The sequence below is a fragment of the Uloborus diversus genome, chromosome 4 (assembly GCF_026930045.1).
Source record: "Uloborus diversus isolate 005 chromosome 4, Udiv.v.3.1, whole genome shotgun sequence".
NCBI classification, from domain to species: Eukaryota; Metazoa; Arthropoda; class Arachnida; order Araneae; family Uloboridae; genus Uloborus; species Uloborus diversus.
This window is the reverse complement of record NC_072734.1, coordinates 194,584,127-194,603,602: the sequence shown is the minus strand read 5'-3', so window position 1 is coordinate 194,603,602 and position 19,476 is coordinate 194,584,127. Positions and strand designations below refer to the sequence as shown.

Sequence of the window (19,476 nt, the reverse complement as noted above, 5' to 3'; positions counted from 1 at the left end):
CCCCGGGTCCATGGGCTTTTTAAAAAAAACCCCGGATTTTTACCAACCCTTCACTACGCATTACCATTAATGCTTGAAAATAGTGTTGTTTGTGAAAGTTGTACGCATTAACGAAGATGGAATTCAGTTCTACCATGAACGGGTATATGTTCTTTGTGAAAGTTCTACGCATTTTCGGAAGAGTAACAAGTACTAAATATGATTCAAAAAGCTGAGCTTGTCGATTTATTGGATGGATTACCAATGGCCATTTATTGGATGGTTTACCTAAGGCTGTCGAATGAAGATAAAAAGTAAGTACAATTTTTAAGCATTTTTTTTATTTACTAATGTAACATAAATGAACAGTATACATAATTCGTGGATTTTAAAAATTATGAAAAATTTTATTGAAATAAAAAAATGTCTTATAATTTATTTCAAAATGCTAAAAAAAGAAGTTTACTGCATTAATTTTGATAATATTCAGATTTTTTCAAAAATAAATAAATTTTTTAATTTTAATTTTTTTAAAAATATTTAAGTTATATATCAAATTGCAGTGCATTTATAGCTGCATTCTTTAAAGATTTATTATTAGTAGTTTACTTAATCTTACTCAACTAAAAAGTAAAAAGTCTTAAAGCAAAAGCTATGAAATGACTAAAAACAAACTATTTAAGACATCAATATGAAATATAGTTCATAGTACATTCAAATTATTGAGATTGCTCAAATTGAAAAATTTAAACAAATTATTGGATTGAATATCTAAAACTTTTTCGTTGCGAAGCACTTTTGTCATGCATTGAGCTATACCATGGAGCACGCCCTCCTCCCCCCCTCCAGGAAAGTTTTGAATTAGAGAAATATTATATTTGGAAATGTTTTTTGTTGTTTTTCGATCCTTTGCACCCCCCCCCCCCCCAAGAATATATCGATATATCGAAAATATCGATATTTGGCAAGCGATATATCGCGGTATTAAAATTCTGATATCGCCCAGTCCTTACTTGTGAGTAATGTAAAAAGTCATTTTCTGTTTTTTCAAATTTGAAAACCATTTGAGGATACACACCAATGAAAAACTATGCAGTTGCAATGTTTGTGAAAGGTCATGTTTCTAATATGCAAATATGAAAAGAAGGTACATGCGAAAGGGAAACCGCATTTCCCCACAGTAATAGTTTGTAAATGCATCTGAACAGGGCCAGGGGAACAGGCCATGGTTGGCAAGTTTCTGCCGAGGCGGTTAAAACCACTGGTAGAAACCGGTTAAAACCGGCAAAACAAAAACCACTTTCTGCCACTTAGCGGCAGAAACTGGCAAAAACTCACAAAATGAAAAATTAATTCTAGATATACGACTGAAAATGCATGGAAAAAATAATTGTTAAAAAAAGTACTGTAATTTCATTACAAAATTATTATAATTCAAAATCAAATGTTATATTGTTTGGACCCAGCTATTGCTTCTTAGGAAAGGTGGTTTTAAAAAATCTAAACAGGTTTGCAATTTACTACGCTCAAATGAGAAATTTTAGAATATTCTTAAAACAGAAGAGCTAGCAGACAATGCATCAAGGAGCAAGCAATGTTCTTGAAACTTTCATCTATTGTGTAATTGGTCCACCATGTAGTAACTGGGGTTGTTGTAAAAATTTGACTGGAAAAACAAGTTTTGAGAAATGGGGCCAATTTGTTTTGCAAAACTGTGACATTAGGTACAAAATTTAGGCAAGTAAAATTCTGGCACTTTCTTCTTGAAGCACATGACATAATTTCAATCACAAACAAATTAGAGAAAGCATATAAGTGAGCAAATTGTAATCAGTAATGCCTGTTTAATTCTGTATGTCACTCCAATTTCCTAATCATAACTGTATGATTTTTTATCCTCTGTTAAATTAATCCAAATACTACGAGCCTCTGCAATTGGTAAGTTCCCTTTCTGAACTAAATCAAGGGCACTAGCATGCGATCTTATTTTTTTAAATGATGAAATGATGTTTAATTTTTTAATTTACCTAAACAAATATCATTTACTTGAGTTATTAAAGACATTTTAAAGTTTTTGCCAGTTTCTGCGGTTTTTTACCGGTTATAACCAGTTTCTGACACTGGCACGGCAAAAACTAGTTTCAGCCGGCAGAAAGCCAACCCTGGGGCAGGCGGGGTTCTGCCCTGGGGCCTCCACAACAAAGGAACCCCCACAATACAATTTTTACAAAATACCCTAACTTTCACGGGTCGAAAATATCGGATATGTACATATATATATTAAAATATTCGGATATATATCTAAGTATCGGATATTTTCGAAAATATGATGATCTTTTCGAACCCTGATTGGGGCCTTCACACTTCCAAATCCGGCCCTGCATCTGAAAACGCTTGTGTGAAGTCCTTTAGTGCTCCTTCATCTTTAAAAGTACATAAGAGACAACATAAAATTCTTGTGAGCATTGCAAAAATAAAGAAAACTATTCTTGAAAGTCATCTTTGAAATAGTGTTTGAAAATACACACTGAAGACAATCCACTATACTCGTGTTTTTTGTGAAATGACATTTTTCTGGAATTGACATGGACTGTAACACATTTAGGGATACATAGGAGAATATGGGGCATAGTGAAATTGAGCGTGAAATCTACTCTGCTTTTAGTGCCACCTATATGGTAATGTTTTAACTGTGTAGTTGCTCATGCAATCTATTCCAATAAAAAAAAAATTAAAAAGAAAAATAGTGCCAAAGAATCGGAGGTTTTTTAAAAAAAAAATCATGTGTTTTTCTTTTGAAAATTTTTTTTTTTTGAAAACTAAATCGTTTTCTCCCAAATGTTTCCATAAAATTTACATATGATTGGAAGATGTAAAATCCAAAAAAAAAAAAAAAAAATGCATTGCTTTACTTTAGACATAAATTTCAGGTTAATAAATTTTCAAACTTTTTTTTAATAATGTCGCGCAAATTTGCTAAATATTTTTTTTTCTTTCTTAACCCATTAATGCCGGTTTCGAAAAAACAATAAACTGTGATAATTTTATTAGTATTTATTTATTTTATGTCTAGTAAGTGCATTATGTACAAATTTAATTTTTCCCGTTAATTTTTCTATTTTTATTTTTATGGTAGATTTTTCTACCAACCGGCGTTTGTATGGTGTGAGCACATTTTGTTTGCAAATTTTACATTTATTGTTTGATTGCAATAATTGCATTGATTACCACTTATAATTATTTATAATTGTAGAATATTACTTACACTTACATAAAAGAGTTTTCTAATTACAATTTCATTTATTTCAAAAGAAAAAAGAAATGTGTTCATTTTGTAAAATAAAATTTTTTGAAATATGAACTTGAAAAAATCGATACTAAAAATGTAGTAAAATTTCGAATTGAATATATTTTTAACCGAATATTTATGCATCACAATCTTCTCGGAATGAATAGCGAATCTTCTTTTCAAAAAGTCTGGAACATTCGCCATTCTTTTACAGCACTTTGCAGTAATTGCCCCCCCCCCCCCCCCAAAAAAAAAAGTGACCTCCAGATTTTTTTTTTTTTTGCAACAATTTCTAATACCGTATTCTTCTACGGATCAAAAAGGTCTATCCGACAGATGCACTTGCTATGTGTTTCAATAACTACGATATTGGAATAATAAAATTATTTTTCTCAAAAGCATCTCATTTACTGCTTGATTCACATCATGTCCTGAATACTTTATTGCTTGTAATTGCTACTGCAGTACTGCTGTTCCATTTTACAGCATCTTCTTTATTGCAGCATTACCCCATGCTGTTCTTGGTTGATTGTGTGTGTATTTCTTCATTTCATTTCTTGAACCCAATGGAACATACATTTGTATACTCTTTCAATGTATAAGTTTAAAGAATATCATTTAGCACAGGAATAAAAGTAAAAAATTGCCCATAATAGCATGCGTTTCCTCTGGTACTTAGGTTCTTATTATTTTTCCATACTGTACCAATATACTATACAAATACTATACCAATACTAATATTTTACGCTATACCAATTCGTCTAGGTGACGCAATATGGTACCGAAAAAAATAAAAGTCCGTATTACGAGAATAACACCCACAGCTTATATTCAAATCTAATCGAATTTCCTCTTATCAGCTTTTTGCGTCCATGACGTCCATAATAAATTAACAACACTACTAAAATACTTAAAAAATCTTTTAAAAATATCACTTATTTGCACAAATTTTAGATTAAACACTTCATTTGCCCGAAGCAAGACAGTGACTACATATTCGCCGGTTGGTACAATTTTCTACCATTGAAAGTAAAAGAGAATTCATAACACGAAACAAAGATAAAAACAACGTTTTAAAAGTATATCTGAATCAAATACACTGTTACAATTATGGTACAATTTTTAAACCTTTTTGAAATTACTAAAATACATGCAAAACTTGTATTTTACTTTTTGACGGAAGACGAATGCTTTTGGAGTTATGATTTATTCAAGTTTTAAGCCTACTGTTACGACCGTTTTTAACAAAGATACAGTAAACATATTTTTTTCCCTTTTTGTGATTATTTACTATGTAAAATGTACAGCTATTGGGGAGATAGCATCATGTAAGGACGAATTATAATTTTTTTCCCGGTTGGTATATTTTTGTACCAACCGGCATGAATGGGTTAAATCAATGCAACTTTTCTTTTGAGGTACTTAATTATATGGCAAACCAACTATAGTTTTCTAATATTAGATAAAGAAAAAATTCAAGTAGTTTGTTTTCTTTATCGATTCATTTATTTTTAGTTTATTTCATTTTAAGTTTCAAATTAGCCCCAAGAGCAGATTTCAGCCAAAACTTCATTTTACTACCTTATTTTCTTAGTTACTTAAGATTCATAGAAATAAATCTTGTGTCATTTGAGAAATCTGTAGTATATTATATAAATCAAAACTCTACAGTCTTTCATTGGCGAGATTAAAAAAAAAAAAAAAAAATAAATAAATAAATAAAAAAAATCGATATACTTTTTTGCATCAAAGATAATCGATTCAATCAGAGAAAAAAAAAAAGATGCATAAAATTTTGAAAACAGAAAATATCAGTGTAAATGTGGCTGTTATAAAATTTTTTTTATGTCAAATGTTCACCTTTTAAAGAATTTTTAATCCCAATATAATAAAAGAATGATGTATGAATGGTAGAAGAATAAATAAACCAGGGCTGTCGGATTTTAGCCGGGCCAAAAAAAGCCGGCCGGCTTTTTTTGGTTTAAACCACTTTAAAAAGGCCGGCTTTTATTAAAAAAGCCGGCTTTTTTAGAAAAAATACTTTTTGGTATTTTTAGTGTGATTTAATCAAAATGAAAATTATATATCATTAATGCAATTACTACTCTTTTAATAAAATGGTTAAAAATTAGACAGTTAGATAACAATGTGCAGTACAAAAAAAAAAAAAAAACATAACAAAACAAACTATTGCTCTATATTATGAAATTATTGAATGGAATTTAAATGATTAAGAAATTATTTTCAGTTCAAGTATTCAAAAGATCACAAAACACTGCTGCTTTTAGTACCAGTCATTTGGTTCAGTTTTTAAATAACAGTATACTCTTACCTTTTTTTCTGCTTTTGTTTAATCACCCAAACAGTAAACCACCAACACATTAAAATTTTGCTACATCACAAAAATAGAGAAAAAAAACTTATTTATTAGGGACATGATCCTTTTTGATACAATTTAAATTACTATAAAGGAATGTTTCACTATGTATATAAAAGATCACATACGACTGCTGCTGTATTAAATAAATTACCAATCATTTGGTTGAGCCTTTAAATATTGGTACACTTTCACTAATTTTTCGGCTTTTTCTGCACCTAAGCTGTTTCTGACTTTGCTCCAAATAAAGCCATAATTTGAGAAAATCCTCTCAATGGATGCAGAAGATGGAGGACAACTATGTAATTTTATAAAAAAATCACAAAAATCATCAGATATTGAACTCTTGGTTTTTGAAGCCTTGATTTTTACTAAATTCCACCATTTTCTTGCTGGAAATTGTTCGATAACGTTTTCAGAAAAAAGTAATGGTGAATAGGTTTCGGAATCTTTTATCTTGAATTTTAGTACACCGAGTAGAAATTGAGGGTACTTTTCTGCAAGCCACATTTCCGCTTCATTTTCCTGTAGATTTGTCAATCGCTTGCCAAAGTATTTGGGATCTGTCATGTGAGCTAGCAGATGAAACGGCTCAATGTGTTGATTAAATCTTTTTCTAATTTTTGCTTCATGGCTTTCTAAAGATGAGTCTCCTATAACATTCAACCATGTCTCCACTGCTTTCGACAAAGTAGCGTTGTCGCTTTGAAGTTCATTGATTGCTTTTGAAATAATTTCAAGCTGCTTACGTAGGTAAACAACTTGAGTATAGATACCAACATTTGTCAGTATACTTCCAATCTGCTGATCAAACTCATCCAAGTGCTCTAATCTGATTTCATTATACTTGTGAAAATTAATGATGAAAGTTCTTAGACATTCATCTTATGAATTCCATCTAGTGTCATTGGGTATCTGAGGCATTAAGCCATTTTTCTCCTTTAGCCACCCATGAGCATTGTGCTTATTCCTGAAATATTTTTGCACTTCTAAGACATGTTTAATTAAACTATTTGGTATGATGTCTTTAACACAAAGATTTAGCATGTGTGCTGAGCATCCATAAATCAAAAGTGACTGGTGAGTTTCCTGAATTTGATTTCCCATAGCAGTCATCTTATTTTCATTATCTGTACAAATAGCGAACACTTTCTTATTATACTTGATCTCGACTTCCTCTAGTGTTTCCTTCGCAAAATTAGCACAAAACTCTGCTGTTTTCTTTTCCGAACCACAGTCCATAGCCTTGAAAAGGTAAGATTTAACTCCGGTATGAATACTGCAGGCAAAAATTGGGTCATTTTTTACACTTGACCATCCATCAAGGATTAAAGTTAGAGCTGCTTCATCGACAAGTTCTTTCTTTAAGCAGTTTTCAATATCATCGCAAGCTTCATCAAGTAATTTCCCCGAAAGTTGATGCCTGTTAGGAGGAACGTAACCAGGTCTTAAATCTTCAACCATTTTTTTAAATTCTACATTGCTTGAAACATTGAAAGCTATGTTGTTTGCATAAAAAAATCTAGCAACAGATTTATCCAAATTTTGTTTCTGAGATGCTGTTGTAACTACACCGTAAGAAAATATGGATTTCTGCTTTTGTTCTTTGCTTGAAGAAGGAACTTCTGCACAGTCATTATTGCACTCTTCAACTCTGGGCACTTTAGTAGGAGGCTCAATCTCTGCAATATCAGTTTCTTCAAAAGTCCTAGAGGCAATATTCCTTTTGCACTTTTTTAAATGTTCTTTTATTCTTACAGCTCTTTTGCTAACAACAGTTTCGCAATGTTTGCACTTCACTTTTGTGCCAAATTCAGTAAACTCATTCCATTCTGAAGCTTGTTTTCTCCCACATCCTGAAGCCATTATAACTTTGGGAAAATAATAGTGATCACTAAAAATTTGAACTGAGCTACTCAAAGGTTCAAAATGGTTTTAAAGCAGAAAAGAATTGTGATACCATTTTCAATCTGCAATTCCATTCTTTTAAGAGGTGCTATTTTATTGGTTATTGGAACTAGATCAGTAACCAATAGTTGTCAGATAAATTTTTTATTCCCCCAGACTTGGATGGGAGGGTGACCTGTCTGCCCTTCCATTCCTGAAAGGTACCCTTCTTCCCCTTTTATTTGTGAAATGGTTCTGTTCTTGCCTGTTTGATGAGAAACCAGAACCCTGTTGATTTTGAACACAAAAGTGAATAAAATGCAGCAGTACCTTCCTCACTCTATTTCTGCAATCTTTCTCTCCTCCCCTCCCCCCCTCCTACTCAACTAGGATTGTCATTGACTATTGCTCATTCACCAGCTCCCCAATTCTGGAACAAGGAAGGAACATTCTTTCAGGATAATAATACTCTGCCACCTGTTTTTATCTTTAGTTGCACCTTTAATACTTTTGTATGTCACTGCTCCTGTCACTCAAACTAGAGGATCATTCCCATTGATATCCACTCTTTCTTTCTGACTAGCCTCTGCTGAATTCTGAGTAATTGTAAGTTTCTAGAATTGCCTTGAAACCACTAAAGAATACTGGTCATGACCCTCCTTATCACCTTACAAATAGTGCAGAATGGGTTTCTTTGTCCAATTGACATACCTCTGAATGCAATTCCAATGTTTATCTTTTCAGCAGAGTTTAAGTAAAGGGAAGGTGTCTTTTTCCATTTTATAACATTTCATTCAAATTCAAAGCAAGTAATTCAGCAATGATGTATTTTATTTACTATTTATCTACTTGGAAATAAAATAATTAAATTCATTTGAAATAAATTATTTTTTAAACTTTAGAATATAAAAAAAGTAAGAGTTCTGCATTTTAGCAGTGACCTGTTTTTAAGATCAGCTGACCTGTATCTGCTCCCTTCCCCCAGGCGCGCTTTTGATATGAAGTCCTGGAATTATTCAGCTAATATATGATAGCACTTAATTTTGAAGCTAATAAATTAGTAATATTTCAAGCATCAGTTCTTTTCTTCTACTAATCTTGGTTTTTTGCTAAATTCAGAAGGGTGCCATTTGATTATTTTGTAGTATATGTTTTTTTTAAAACATAGAATAGTCTTTAAAAAAATAAATACTGTACACACAAAAAATACTATGCAGATGTTGTTTTAAGCTGTAACACAATCATTCAAAAGAAACAATTTGACAAAAAATGAGAAATTTTTATCACATTTCAATGAAGCATTTTTTTTTTTTTTAAGTTTAAATTTTCCCAGTTTGTTCTGAGTCACTATACTACATACTTTCTTGTATTGTAATCAAAGATAAACATGTTTAAAGTCATATTGTCGTCTCTGAGCAACAGTAGGATATCATATTGTTATTTCTGGGATTAGATGCCTTACTGTTGCTCTGAGGCGACAATATGGAAGCACTTTTCCATGCTGAAGGTGGAAGAGTAAGCAACAAAAGCGTAAGGATTCTCTCAGACATTTGAAATCATTTGCAGTTTTTGTTTGTATATTCTTTTTATCACCATATTTTCAGCATAAGCATTGCTTTATTACTTGAATTAACATTGGTTATCCTATTAAAATGTAAGGAGGGCATTAGTATAAGTAGTAAAGTATGTAATGCAAAAAAGCCAAAAAAGACCGGCTTTTTTTAAAAAAGGCCAAATAAAGCCGGCTTTTTTAATAAAAGCCGGCCGGTCTGGCTTTTTTTAAAAAAAAGCCGGCTTTTTTACAGCCCTGAAATAAACATTATTTTTTATATTACAATGTCTTTAGTATCTAGATGTGTTAAAAGAATAGTTTCATTATTTGGATTTGTAGTGTAAAAATTACGAAATAAATTAGGATTAGGAAAACATTTCAGAACGTTTATTTTTATTTGAGGGTTTTAGTTGAAATGGTTAAAAAAAAAAAAATCTATTCCTCAAGGCATTAAACCAGGAGAAATAATGTCTGCAATAAAAAACATAATGGTTTTCTTAAAGCCCGTTTGTCTGTCTTCAATATGATAAATTATGTAAATTAAAAGATGATCTGTAACTTTTTTTCTTATTTTTAGACAAAATATGTGTTGGGTCTTTTGATTTTTAAAATTGTGAAATGTTCAGATTTGTGATTCATTTGCAGATATTGCAAAATACTTTCTATGCTCAGAATACTTGATTTAAATTTCACTTATATCTATACGAGGGGGGGGGGGACCCAAAAGAAACCGGACTAACAGAGCATCTTAGGTGTAGTAGAGTGTTCTCCAGCTAGATGGCTCAAGTAGAGACCTTCACAAACCAGCTGTGCAAGTGGCGTCAGTTTAATTGATACCGTCTGATCGTACGGTTGGTTTTCTCAGGTGCTGTTTCGTTCCGCCTGCGAACTCATTACATGGCAGATTTAAAAGAACAAACTAAACTTGAAAAGTCGGCAATGGATTAGCTTACCAAATGTTTCAACAAGCTTTCAAGACCGATGCTATGAGCCGTACATAAGTTTTTGAGTGGTTTGGGCGCTTTAAACGCAGTAGCATGAATGTTGAAGATCATGCTCGCTCTGAGCGCCCTTCAACGTCTCGAAATGATGAAAACCTTGAAAAAAATCTGCCAAAAAATCAACGAGAGTGGTCGTTTTACGATTGACGAAAATTTAGAAGAAACAAGAGTGAGTTGGAGCTCGTTAGGGCGATTGGAAGGATGGTTCCTTGTCAATGATAACGCTCCCGTACACACAACCTTTTGCTATTAACCGCTAATTGGCCTTGCAGGGGTGGCCAGTCGTTCTTCGCCCCAAATCAATTTTTAAATGTTCAAAAATACAACTTGTTGAAAGAGAACTAAAATTGTTTTATTTTGAGAAAATATATATTAATGTATCATTACCTGAATTTTTAAAGCTACAACTCAATTTTTTGTGGAGTTAGCTGCTGATTTCTGTGAAGATTGACAGTTTTGCATCATTTCTGTCACGCTTTTTAAATGGAAATTTCATGCATTATTTACATTTTTAAAACACAAAAATTTTTTTTTTCACAAAGCACATAACTCAATGATTAAAGTGTTTACAACTTTTTGATACCTGTGAAGTTATGTTTAACCATTAAAAAAAAATCATCAAATATGTAATTTCTGCCCATTTTTCACCCTTTTAGTCACTTAATTGCACTTTATTTGTAGTGCAGCAACGTGATTTTTTTTTTTTTTTAAACTTTTGATGCAAAATATTATATTCAATGTCTAATGGAACCAAAAATATCTTCTTTGGCTTTCTTTTATTTAGTATTACCTGTAGCCTTTGTGTGACAGAAATGATGCGTAGAGTGACATAAATGATGTCCAACATTAACTATATAAGAAAATAAATCAAAATAAGTTTTTCTTTCATATGGATAAAACAAGTTTGTTCTGTACTAAGTTAAGACAGAAAGAAAACATAAAGTTGCTAATTAATTTAATTTATTATGATTCATAAACATCCACAGGCTCATCAAATTCATAAAACAGACGATTTCCACGCATTTTTAGTTTTGGCGTTTTCAATACACTGAGAATGTTATCAAATGGAACATGAAATATTTTGTCCTCTGGTTTGAAAATAAATTTCTTTTCATCCACTAATTTCATAAATGTCACTTGCATGTCCCCTTCTTCATCTACATTCCCCTGACATATACCAACATATCTATAGGTTTGATTTTTTCTTTCGGTCACAAGCTTGGCCAAAACAAAAGTGCCTGAAGTTAAGTTCTTTACTGATGGTATTTGACCTGAAGAAAAAAAAAAATTGCTTGAATATGAAACAAACAGATATGTAATTTAGAGCAATGTAAGTGTGAGTCTAAAATCTTACCTGCAGAGCTGACAGAAACTGGAGAGTTGACAGATGGACCAGGCGCATCATTTAGTGTTTTGGAAGCTGACACTTTGTGCGTTGCAAATTCATAGTGAGGACAAGCTCCAGATGGTATTAAACAGTTAAAGCAAGATAATGTCCTAGAATATATGTTTTCTCCATTGATGGGCCAGACAATCTGATGTATCTTTGTTATTCCTTCGATGGGAGGTATGTTGTTAGGAAATTCCTTTTTTATGTTAGTTACTTTCTCTTTGGAAATTTCTACAACGATGACAGAGCTCTCTCGGAAAAGATTGGTAAAATCCAAGGAATTTGTTACGTCCAAACCTCTCAAAACATTTTCGTCTGCAATTCTTTTTAGTGCACCCCCGACACCATCCATTGGACCTTTACCATGTCCTGACTCTGTGAAGTTCCATGTAATAAAGCATACTTGGGGAAAATTCTTGGGAACAAACTTTCGCATCCCATAGATAGTTCTACGGTTCCGGTACTGGGAACTTGGACTGTCCGAAAAGAAATGAATGTGAGTCACATTCGGTTTGAATTCAGCTGCTTTCGCTAAGATAGGTGTTAAATGGCTCCATACTGCATGTGACTGATGATCTAAATCATCACATACAGTACAAAATGCCTGAGCCTGAACTTGACCATTCTTGCAATAATATAACACACACCCGTCTGCAAAGATATTTGCACTTTGGATGCACCTAAATGCATAGTTTGAGGCTCCTTCGAGTGTTTCGCAATGTAGTTTTCAGCAAAGTCGATGTGGAACAACAGTTCGTGATCTTGAAGATTCTCTTTTTTTTCTTTTAATTGTGCTGCTTGATGCTGCATAAAAAACACATGCCTTTTAAACTCCGGCATTTCTTTGTTGAATTTGTCAATCAGCTCACTTAGCATGCACTGTAGATGACTCTTTATCATTTTTCTAATTCTTTTTTTTTTTCTCCTTTTATTTCTTTTTCTTCAATTATATTCTCCCACTGATAATACTTAACCTCAAAATCTTTGGGGAGTACAAATTCTACGGGCCTTCCTTTGCAAATATTTTGCATGCATTCCTTACTTTTAGAAATGCAACAGACTGCATTCACCATGTCATGTAAAGACTTTTCTTTGACAACATGAATTTGTTTCAGTTTTGAGAACATTAGTTCCATGTTTGTATGTCTTGCACATGCACAAGTATCACGATCTTGAACTTTAGGTTTTTGAATCCAAAAAGGTTTCTCGGGACAAAAGGTTGGATATGAAATATTAATTTTAGTTGTTGATGTGAATTTACGATGCAAATTTTTCAGTGTGTCAAGCAGTATTCTTCTTTGTTTCCTCTCTTTTCCGCGTCTTACAAATTCTTTTTTGCCAGGGCACATTCGGCTTACACTGTCATCTTCTAAGAAATCTTTAATTGATTTTTTCGCACTTTCAGTAACTTTAAATATTTTTTTTTTCCGCACGTAACTGGTCAATATTCCATTCTGTTTGGTCAACTTCAATCTTTCGTTTACTTTGCGTGAAATGATTCCCCTCATATATGTCTGCATTCTGTACTTTTTTAAAATTTTGTTTCCAATTGCCTTCATAAAGAACTGTTGCTTCTTAGTTCCTGGCTTAATCGACTTGGCTTGACTTGCTAGCTGCTTCTTGAGAGCCAAACCATACGTTAATTGCCTTTTGACTTCCTTAGTCACTTTTAGACCTTTTAGTAAATTATTAGTCTGCTTCCTGGGAGAGGGTGATAAAGAAGGTCGATTTTTTTGGCGATAGTACCTTTTCTTATATTTTTCGAGTTGCCGCTGTAGGTTTTTAATAGTACTATTTTGTTTCTCAATTATGCGATATGCTTTTGCCTTTCTTTTATTAGCTTGTTTTCTTGCATTCTTTTTTTGTTTAGATTCTGGAATTCCATTTAAGGTTGTATTACAACTGGATTGCGGTGTTTGGTAGTAATCACTATACTGTGGCGTATCTTCATTATCAGGGTCTTCAGGAATTGAGTTAGTAGCTAGAGATTTCCTCGTTCTATAATTCTTTGAATTTTTTCTCCACTCCTTTCTTTGTAACCTTTGGTCACGTGGACTACGTTCTGATATTGGTAAAATAATCTTTTCTTCCTTTCTTTTATGATATCGTTCTCTGTCTTTTTGCCTTATTATGCTTAGCTCTTCTTCTGTCATCTTAGACCGACGACGCCGTTGCCTTTCTGCTGCTAATTCTTTTTGCCTTACATATTTTGCAGAGTTCTTGCTTTTTTTGTTTTCCAGAAGCTGTAACTTTTTGGTGTTTGCTTGTAAACTTTTTAATTTTATTCTTTCCCTTCTCATTTTTTTTTTTTGTTGGTGTAGTTTCTGTGGCTCTATCACCTCGTTTTAGGTCACTGATTGCCCTTTTTGTAGATTTCCTGGGATTTGTAATTTTCACTTTTAGCATTTTACTTTCTCACTGAAAGTTAAAAAAAAAAAATAAATAAATGCATTTGGAAATTAATGAATAATTCGATTAAAATTCGAAAATTGAAAGCCTTTCAAAGAAAAAGGTTTTATCTCATATTAATGTTAAACAATTGGCCAAAATCTTTTTCAATATTAATTAATTAATTTATTTATTTTTAATTTTAAAAAAAGTGCTAATGAATTTTTTGGGAAAAATTTTTTTTTTTGTCGTTGGGGGGGGCGGGGACGCTTTTTTACATACGATCGCCGACTTTTTCCCGCTCATTCCCCGACCTTTGAGACTTAATTTGAATATTATTAATGCTCTACGCCATCGAAGTAACGAAGTAACTATCGAAAGTAACGAAGTCATGACGTCATCAGCTCTCAACATTTTGATAATTCACTAGAAATAAAAGTTTCTTCAACTTTTTTCCCATAATAAAGGAAAACTTCAAAAGTTTTACAAAACCATCATTCCTCTCACATGTAAATCATTTCGCTCACGCACGCACGCTTTCTATCGTCATTTGACGCCGTTCGCTTCCGGACGTAACCGGAGCGCGACGTCATCAACTGTTAATAATTTGATTAATCATAAGGACTAATAATTAATCTTGCATTTTTATCATATCAAAGGAAAATTACGAAAGTTTTTGAAGACCATCATTCCGGTCACATATTAATCATTTCGCTTACGTACGCACGCTTCCGATCGCCATTTGAAGCCGTTCGCTTCCGGAAATAACCAGATCATGACGCCTCCAACCGTCAATATGTTGATTATTCATGAGAATGAAAAATTCAACCTGCATTTTTTTTCATATCAAATGAAAAATGTGAAAGTTTATGAAAACCGTCATTCCGGTCACACGTTAATCATTTCGCTCACCTGCGCATGCTTTTTCTGTCACGTGACCGAAATGATCGTGACCGGAATAATTTCCTCGGCTGTATTTTGTTTTGCAGTTTTTCTCGCTTTACCAATAAATAAATATAAAACATAAACATGGAAAAAATGCTTACCTGGTATGGATGGATGATAAAACGCTGTTCCTTGGCATGTATTTTTTCCAAAACAAAGCGTGACCGAGATGCTGTGCCTAAAAAGTACGCATGGTAACGATAGGTGAAAACATGAGTATACTTGTCCGTTATTGCACCAGTTAAAGAAATAATACTTGTGCACATAGCTCAACATCAAAATACAGAAAAAAAAAACTGACTGGAGGTAGAATTATCGCACGATTTGATCGCTGGTAGGCAATTCATGTTTCGGTAGCGAGACGAAAAAAAAAATGTGTGGGGACTGTATTTTTTTCACTTGCAGTCGAAAATTATGAACCTAATCACAATAAATAAATAAGTTTTTTCCAGAAAACAGATTACAGAGATATTCATCATCATCATCATAGTTGGCTCGACAGCCCAGGGTGGGCCAAGGCCTTCCTTTGAAGAATCTTCCAAGACGTCCTACTTTTTGCCTGGGTTTTCCAATTTTTAACTTTGAGAATATCGAAGTCAGATTCAACAGAATCCAACCATCTCATTTTTTGGTCGTCCCCTTCCTCGAATTGTCACAGGTTTTGCAGCAAAAACTTTTTTTTACTGGGTTTTCTTCGTTCATTCGAGAGACATGGGCCGCCCAGTTCATTCTCCTAATTTTTATTCTTTTTATTATGTCAGGTTCTCTAAACAATCTGTAAATTTCAAAATTGAATCGTCGTCTCCAGACACCGTTCTCATTGATGCCTCCAAAAATGCTTCTTAAAACCTTTCTCTCAAAAATTAATATCTTGTGCTCTCCGGTTTTAGTCAAAGGCCATGTTTCAGAAGCATAACTTAGAACTGGCCTAATAAGAGTCTTATAAACCAAGATCTTTGTTTTTCTTGAAATCAAAGACGATCCGAAGATGGGGCGTAGTCCAAAAAAGGCCCTGTTTGCCAACGTTATTCGGTTCTGTATTTCTGAGATTGTGTCATTTTTGTTGTTAACACAGGACCCAAGGTACGTAAAACTGCTAACGATTTCAAATGAATGAGTACCAATTTCTAAACATGTGTTCCTGTCATTTGGCGGAATTTTTTGTACAGGCATATACTTGGTCTTGGAGTCGTTTATTTTTAGTCCTATTCGACCAGCAGCTATCTCCAAAGATGAAAAAGCCTCTTTCAAGGCTGGTACAGTCCTAGCAACTATATCAATATCATCAGCATAGGCTAAGATCTGAACTGATTTGTAAAAGATGGTGCCCCTAGTGTTGATATTTGAGTCACGAATAGCTTTTTCCAAAGCAATATTAAAAAGATGGCAAGACAATGAGTCGCCCTGTCGAACACCATTATTAACATTTAAATCCTCGGAGAGGACACCCTTGAATTTTACCTTGCATTTAGTGTTGTTCATAGTGCACATTACAAGTCTAATTAATTTGCTTGGGATCTTGAATTCATACATTGCATCCATTAAATGTTTTTTATCCACACTGTCAAATGCAGACTTAAAGTCTATAAACAAGTGATGAGTGTCAATATTAAACTCAATTGATTTTTCAATAATTTGACGTAGACAGAAAATTTGGTCTACTGTAGATTTTCCACTTCTAAACCCACATTGATAACTACCAATTTCTGAATCCACAAATGGTTTTAGTCTCACAAACAGAATATTGGATAGGATTTTATAGCATGTGGTTAGCAGGCTGATGCCTCTATAGTTGGAGCAGACCATTGGGTCTCCTTTCTTGTGAATAGGGCACAAAATACTAATGTTCCAGTCTGATGGTATATATTCAGAGCTCCAAATATCAATTATTAGTTTATGCAGGTGCTCATATAGCTGAGGACATCCATTTTTTAGCAACTCTGCAAAAATAAGATCATGTCCTGGCGATTTATTATTTTTTAGTTTATTTAAAGCAAATTGAATTTCATCTCTATCTGGGAGGGGGATGACTTCGTTATCATTTAAATCTATAGAGTCGCGCCGATGGTCTTCCACTGGTTCCTCCGAGTTTAAAAGGTCACCAAAATGTTCCATCCATCTACAAAGTATATCCTGTTTGTTAGCCAGGATTTCACCCTGCTTGTCTCGACACAGAGCAGAACTTGGATTAAAGTCAGAACGACTACGATTAACCTTTCTATAGAATGCTCTGCATTCATTGATGGTTTTGAGATTATCAATGTCTTTAAGGTTCTCCTCTTCAAAAGTTCTTTTCTTCAACTTGTGAAGCCTTTTTTCCTCTTTTCTAGCTCTTTTATATTCATCTGAGTTATGTCTGGTATTTCTCTGCAACATTATTTTATATGCTTGATTCTTCTTATTTGTGAGTTCAGCACATTCATCGTCATACCAGTCTTTATCCTTCTTGCGTTCAATGTTTCCAACTACAGCTTTAGCTGTATGACAAACACTTTCTTTTATTTTTCTCCAGTATTCATCTATGGAGTCGCTATCATTGATTTCCGTTAGATGCTTTTCTAAACATTCAGCATATTCCTTTTTTACTTCAGTGTTCTTAAGTTTCTCACAATGAAACGTTTTTAGGGGCTCAATCCGTTCTTTCTTGGCATTGGAAAGCCTTGCTCTAATCCTGGAAATAATTAAATAGTGATCAGAGTCTATATTTGCACCTCTGTATGTTCTAACGTCAATTAGGTCTGAGCTATGTCTAGCATCAATCAAAACATGGTCTATTTGATTTGAACATGTACCACCTGGTGCTTTCCATGTTTCTTTATGGATTAGTTTATGACAAAATAAGGTACTTCCAACAATCATCCCATGCTCCACCGCAAAATCAACCAGTCTACATCCATTGTCGTTTGTCAAATCATGAAGGCTATATCTACCAAGAACAGAGCTGTATTCTAATTCCTTTCCAAGTTTAGCATTCATGTCCCCAATAACTATTTTCACATCATGTCTTGGACATCCACTGTAGGCTCTAGACAGATTTTCATAAAATGTTTCCTTTTCTTCATCAGATTTATCTTCTGTAGGGGCATGGCAACACAAAAGGCTGTAGTTAAAAAACTTTCCCCTAATTCTCAACTTACATAGTCTTGGTGAAATTGCTTGAAAATCCATTACGAGGTGTGAAATTCTATTATTTACAACAAATCCAGTTCCCTCAACATGTTTCCTATCATTGTAACTATAGAAAACTAAGTAGTTTTTACTGTTGAAAGTTCCATTACCTGTCCACCTCATTTCCTGTAAAGCACATATATCAACATTGTACTGATCTAGTTGCTGCAGTAACTTTAAAAGTGCTTTACTTTTGTATAAAGACAAAACATTCCAGCTTCCAATTCTCAAGTCCATTGTCCGTTTTCCAGGTCGTTTTCGTAAAACAGTCCGGTTATTTTCTCCATTGGATTTCGAAACACGAGTTTTTTTTACGAGGTGGGGTTGTCAGCCCCACGCCCAACCCCCAACCTGGAGGACCAGTCCCCTGTACAATCCCCAGGGGCAGGGTGCCCGGCTATCCTCCCAGGCACTGAGCACCTATTTTAGTCGCCTTTTACGACACGCATAGGCTACGTTGGGACTATTCTTACCCCCCGGTCACCACACGGGGCTTACAGAGATATTATTTAGGAAAAAAAAATACTTGTTTTGTCTCTGTACATCGTATTTTTTTACGATTCTTTCCCGAAATCGGCGATTTGGGACCGTGACAGAAATGACGAAAATTAACTTTACTGAGCTAGAAACGTAAAATAAAACTCATTAATACCCATTTTGTTAAGCTAAAAAAAAGAAATCCATCTTTTGCTTGATGAAAAACTTGTAAAAATATGGAAAAAAAATTACAAGTAATATAGAAAACAGCTGGGACTTGTTTTGTCCCGTTTTGTGAGAATCACCTCGCCAGACCTAGCCCCCTGTGATCTTTTTCTGTTCCCGAGGATGAAAAAAATCTGAAAATGAAGCGTTTTGATGATGTAGAGGCTTTAAAAACTACTTCGCAACGGGCACTGGACATGGTCAAAGTTAGAGAGTTCCAGGGGAGCTTCTAACAGTGGGAAAAAAAGAATTAGCAAGTGTATTGCATCTAAGGGTGAACACTTTAAAGGAGACAAAAGAAATTTTGTGAATAAACTAATATATAAATGTTTTAGAACAAAAATCCGGTTATTTTTGGGTCCCCCCCTCGTATACTAGAAAGTCGCCCGTCAATGTATGACCGGTGAAAATTGCTTCTACTCTTCTACGTTTGAACGAAGCACTTTCCTGTTTGGAAATATTTTGGTAGTTGAAATTTTAACCCTCACGCCAATGGATTAACCCTAAAAACTCCAGTATTTAGCGTTCATTGTTGACCATTTTTTTCGCTCTTCCCCAGGAATGACACAGTTTTACCAGTAAAACAGTTTCGACCAGATCGAGTTCAGCCTTGTCACAATGAAGCCTTTCCCTGCATGTTAAACATTACCAAAACATATAATCAAATTATCATATACCGTAATTTGGTGTGAAGCCAAACTTCCAGTTTTTTAAAAATTTTATCAAGTAATTAGGTTTACAGGTCAATATTGTTGTTGTCGTGTGCCAGCTAGGCTGTCAATTTGGGGTGAACTGCTT

General features: G+C 33.7%; 1 protein-coding gene across 1 annotated transcript; it reads right to left on the bottom strand.

Annotated features, from left to right (window-relative positions):
* Window positions 1-6,530: 6,530 nt before the first annotated feature.
* Window positions 6,531-7,511, bottom strand: LOC129221085 (uncharacterized). The gene has a single exon (XM_054855525.1). The coding sequence runs from the start codon at window positions 7,509-7,511 to the stop codon at window positions 6,531-6,533; it is 981 nt and encodes a 326-aa protein (XP_054711500.1).
* Between the last annotated feature and the right edge of the window lie 11,965 nt (window positions 7,512-19,476).

Excerpts from the sequence above, each read along its gene's own strand:
- LOC129221085 (XM_054855525.1), bottom strand. The coding sequence starts at position 7,511 with ATGGCTTCAGGATGTGGGAGAAAACAAGCTTCAGAATGGAATGAGTTT.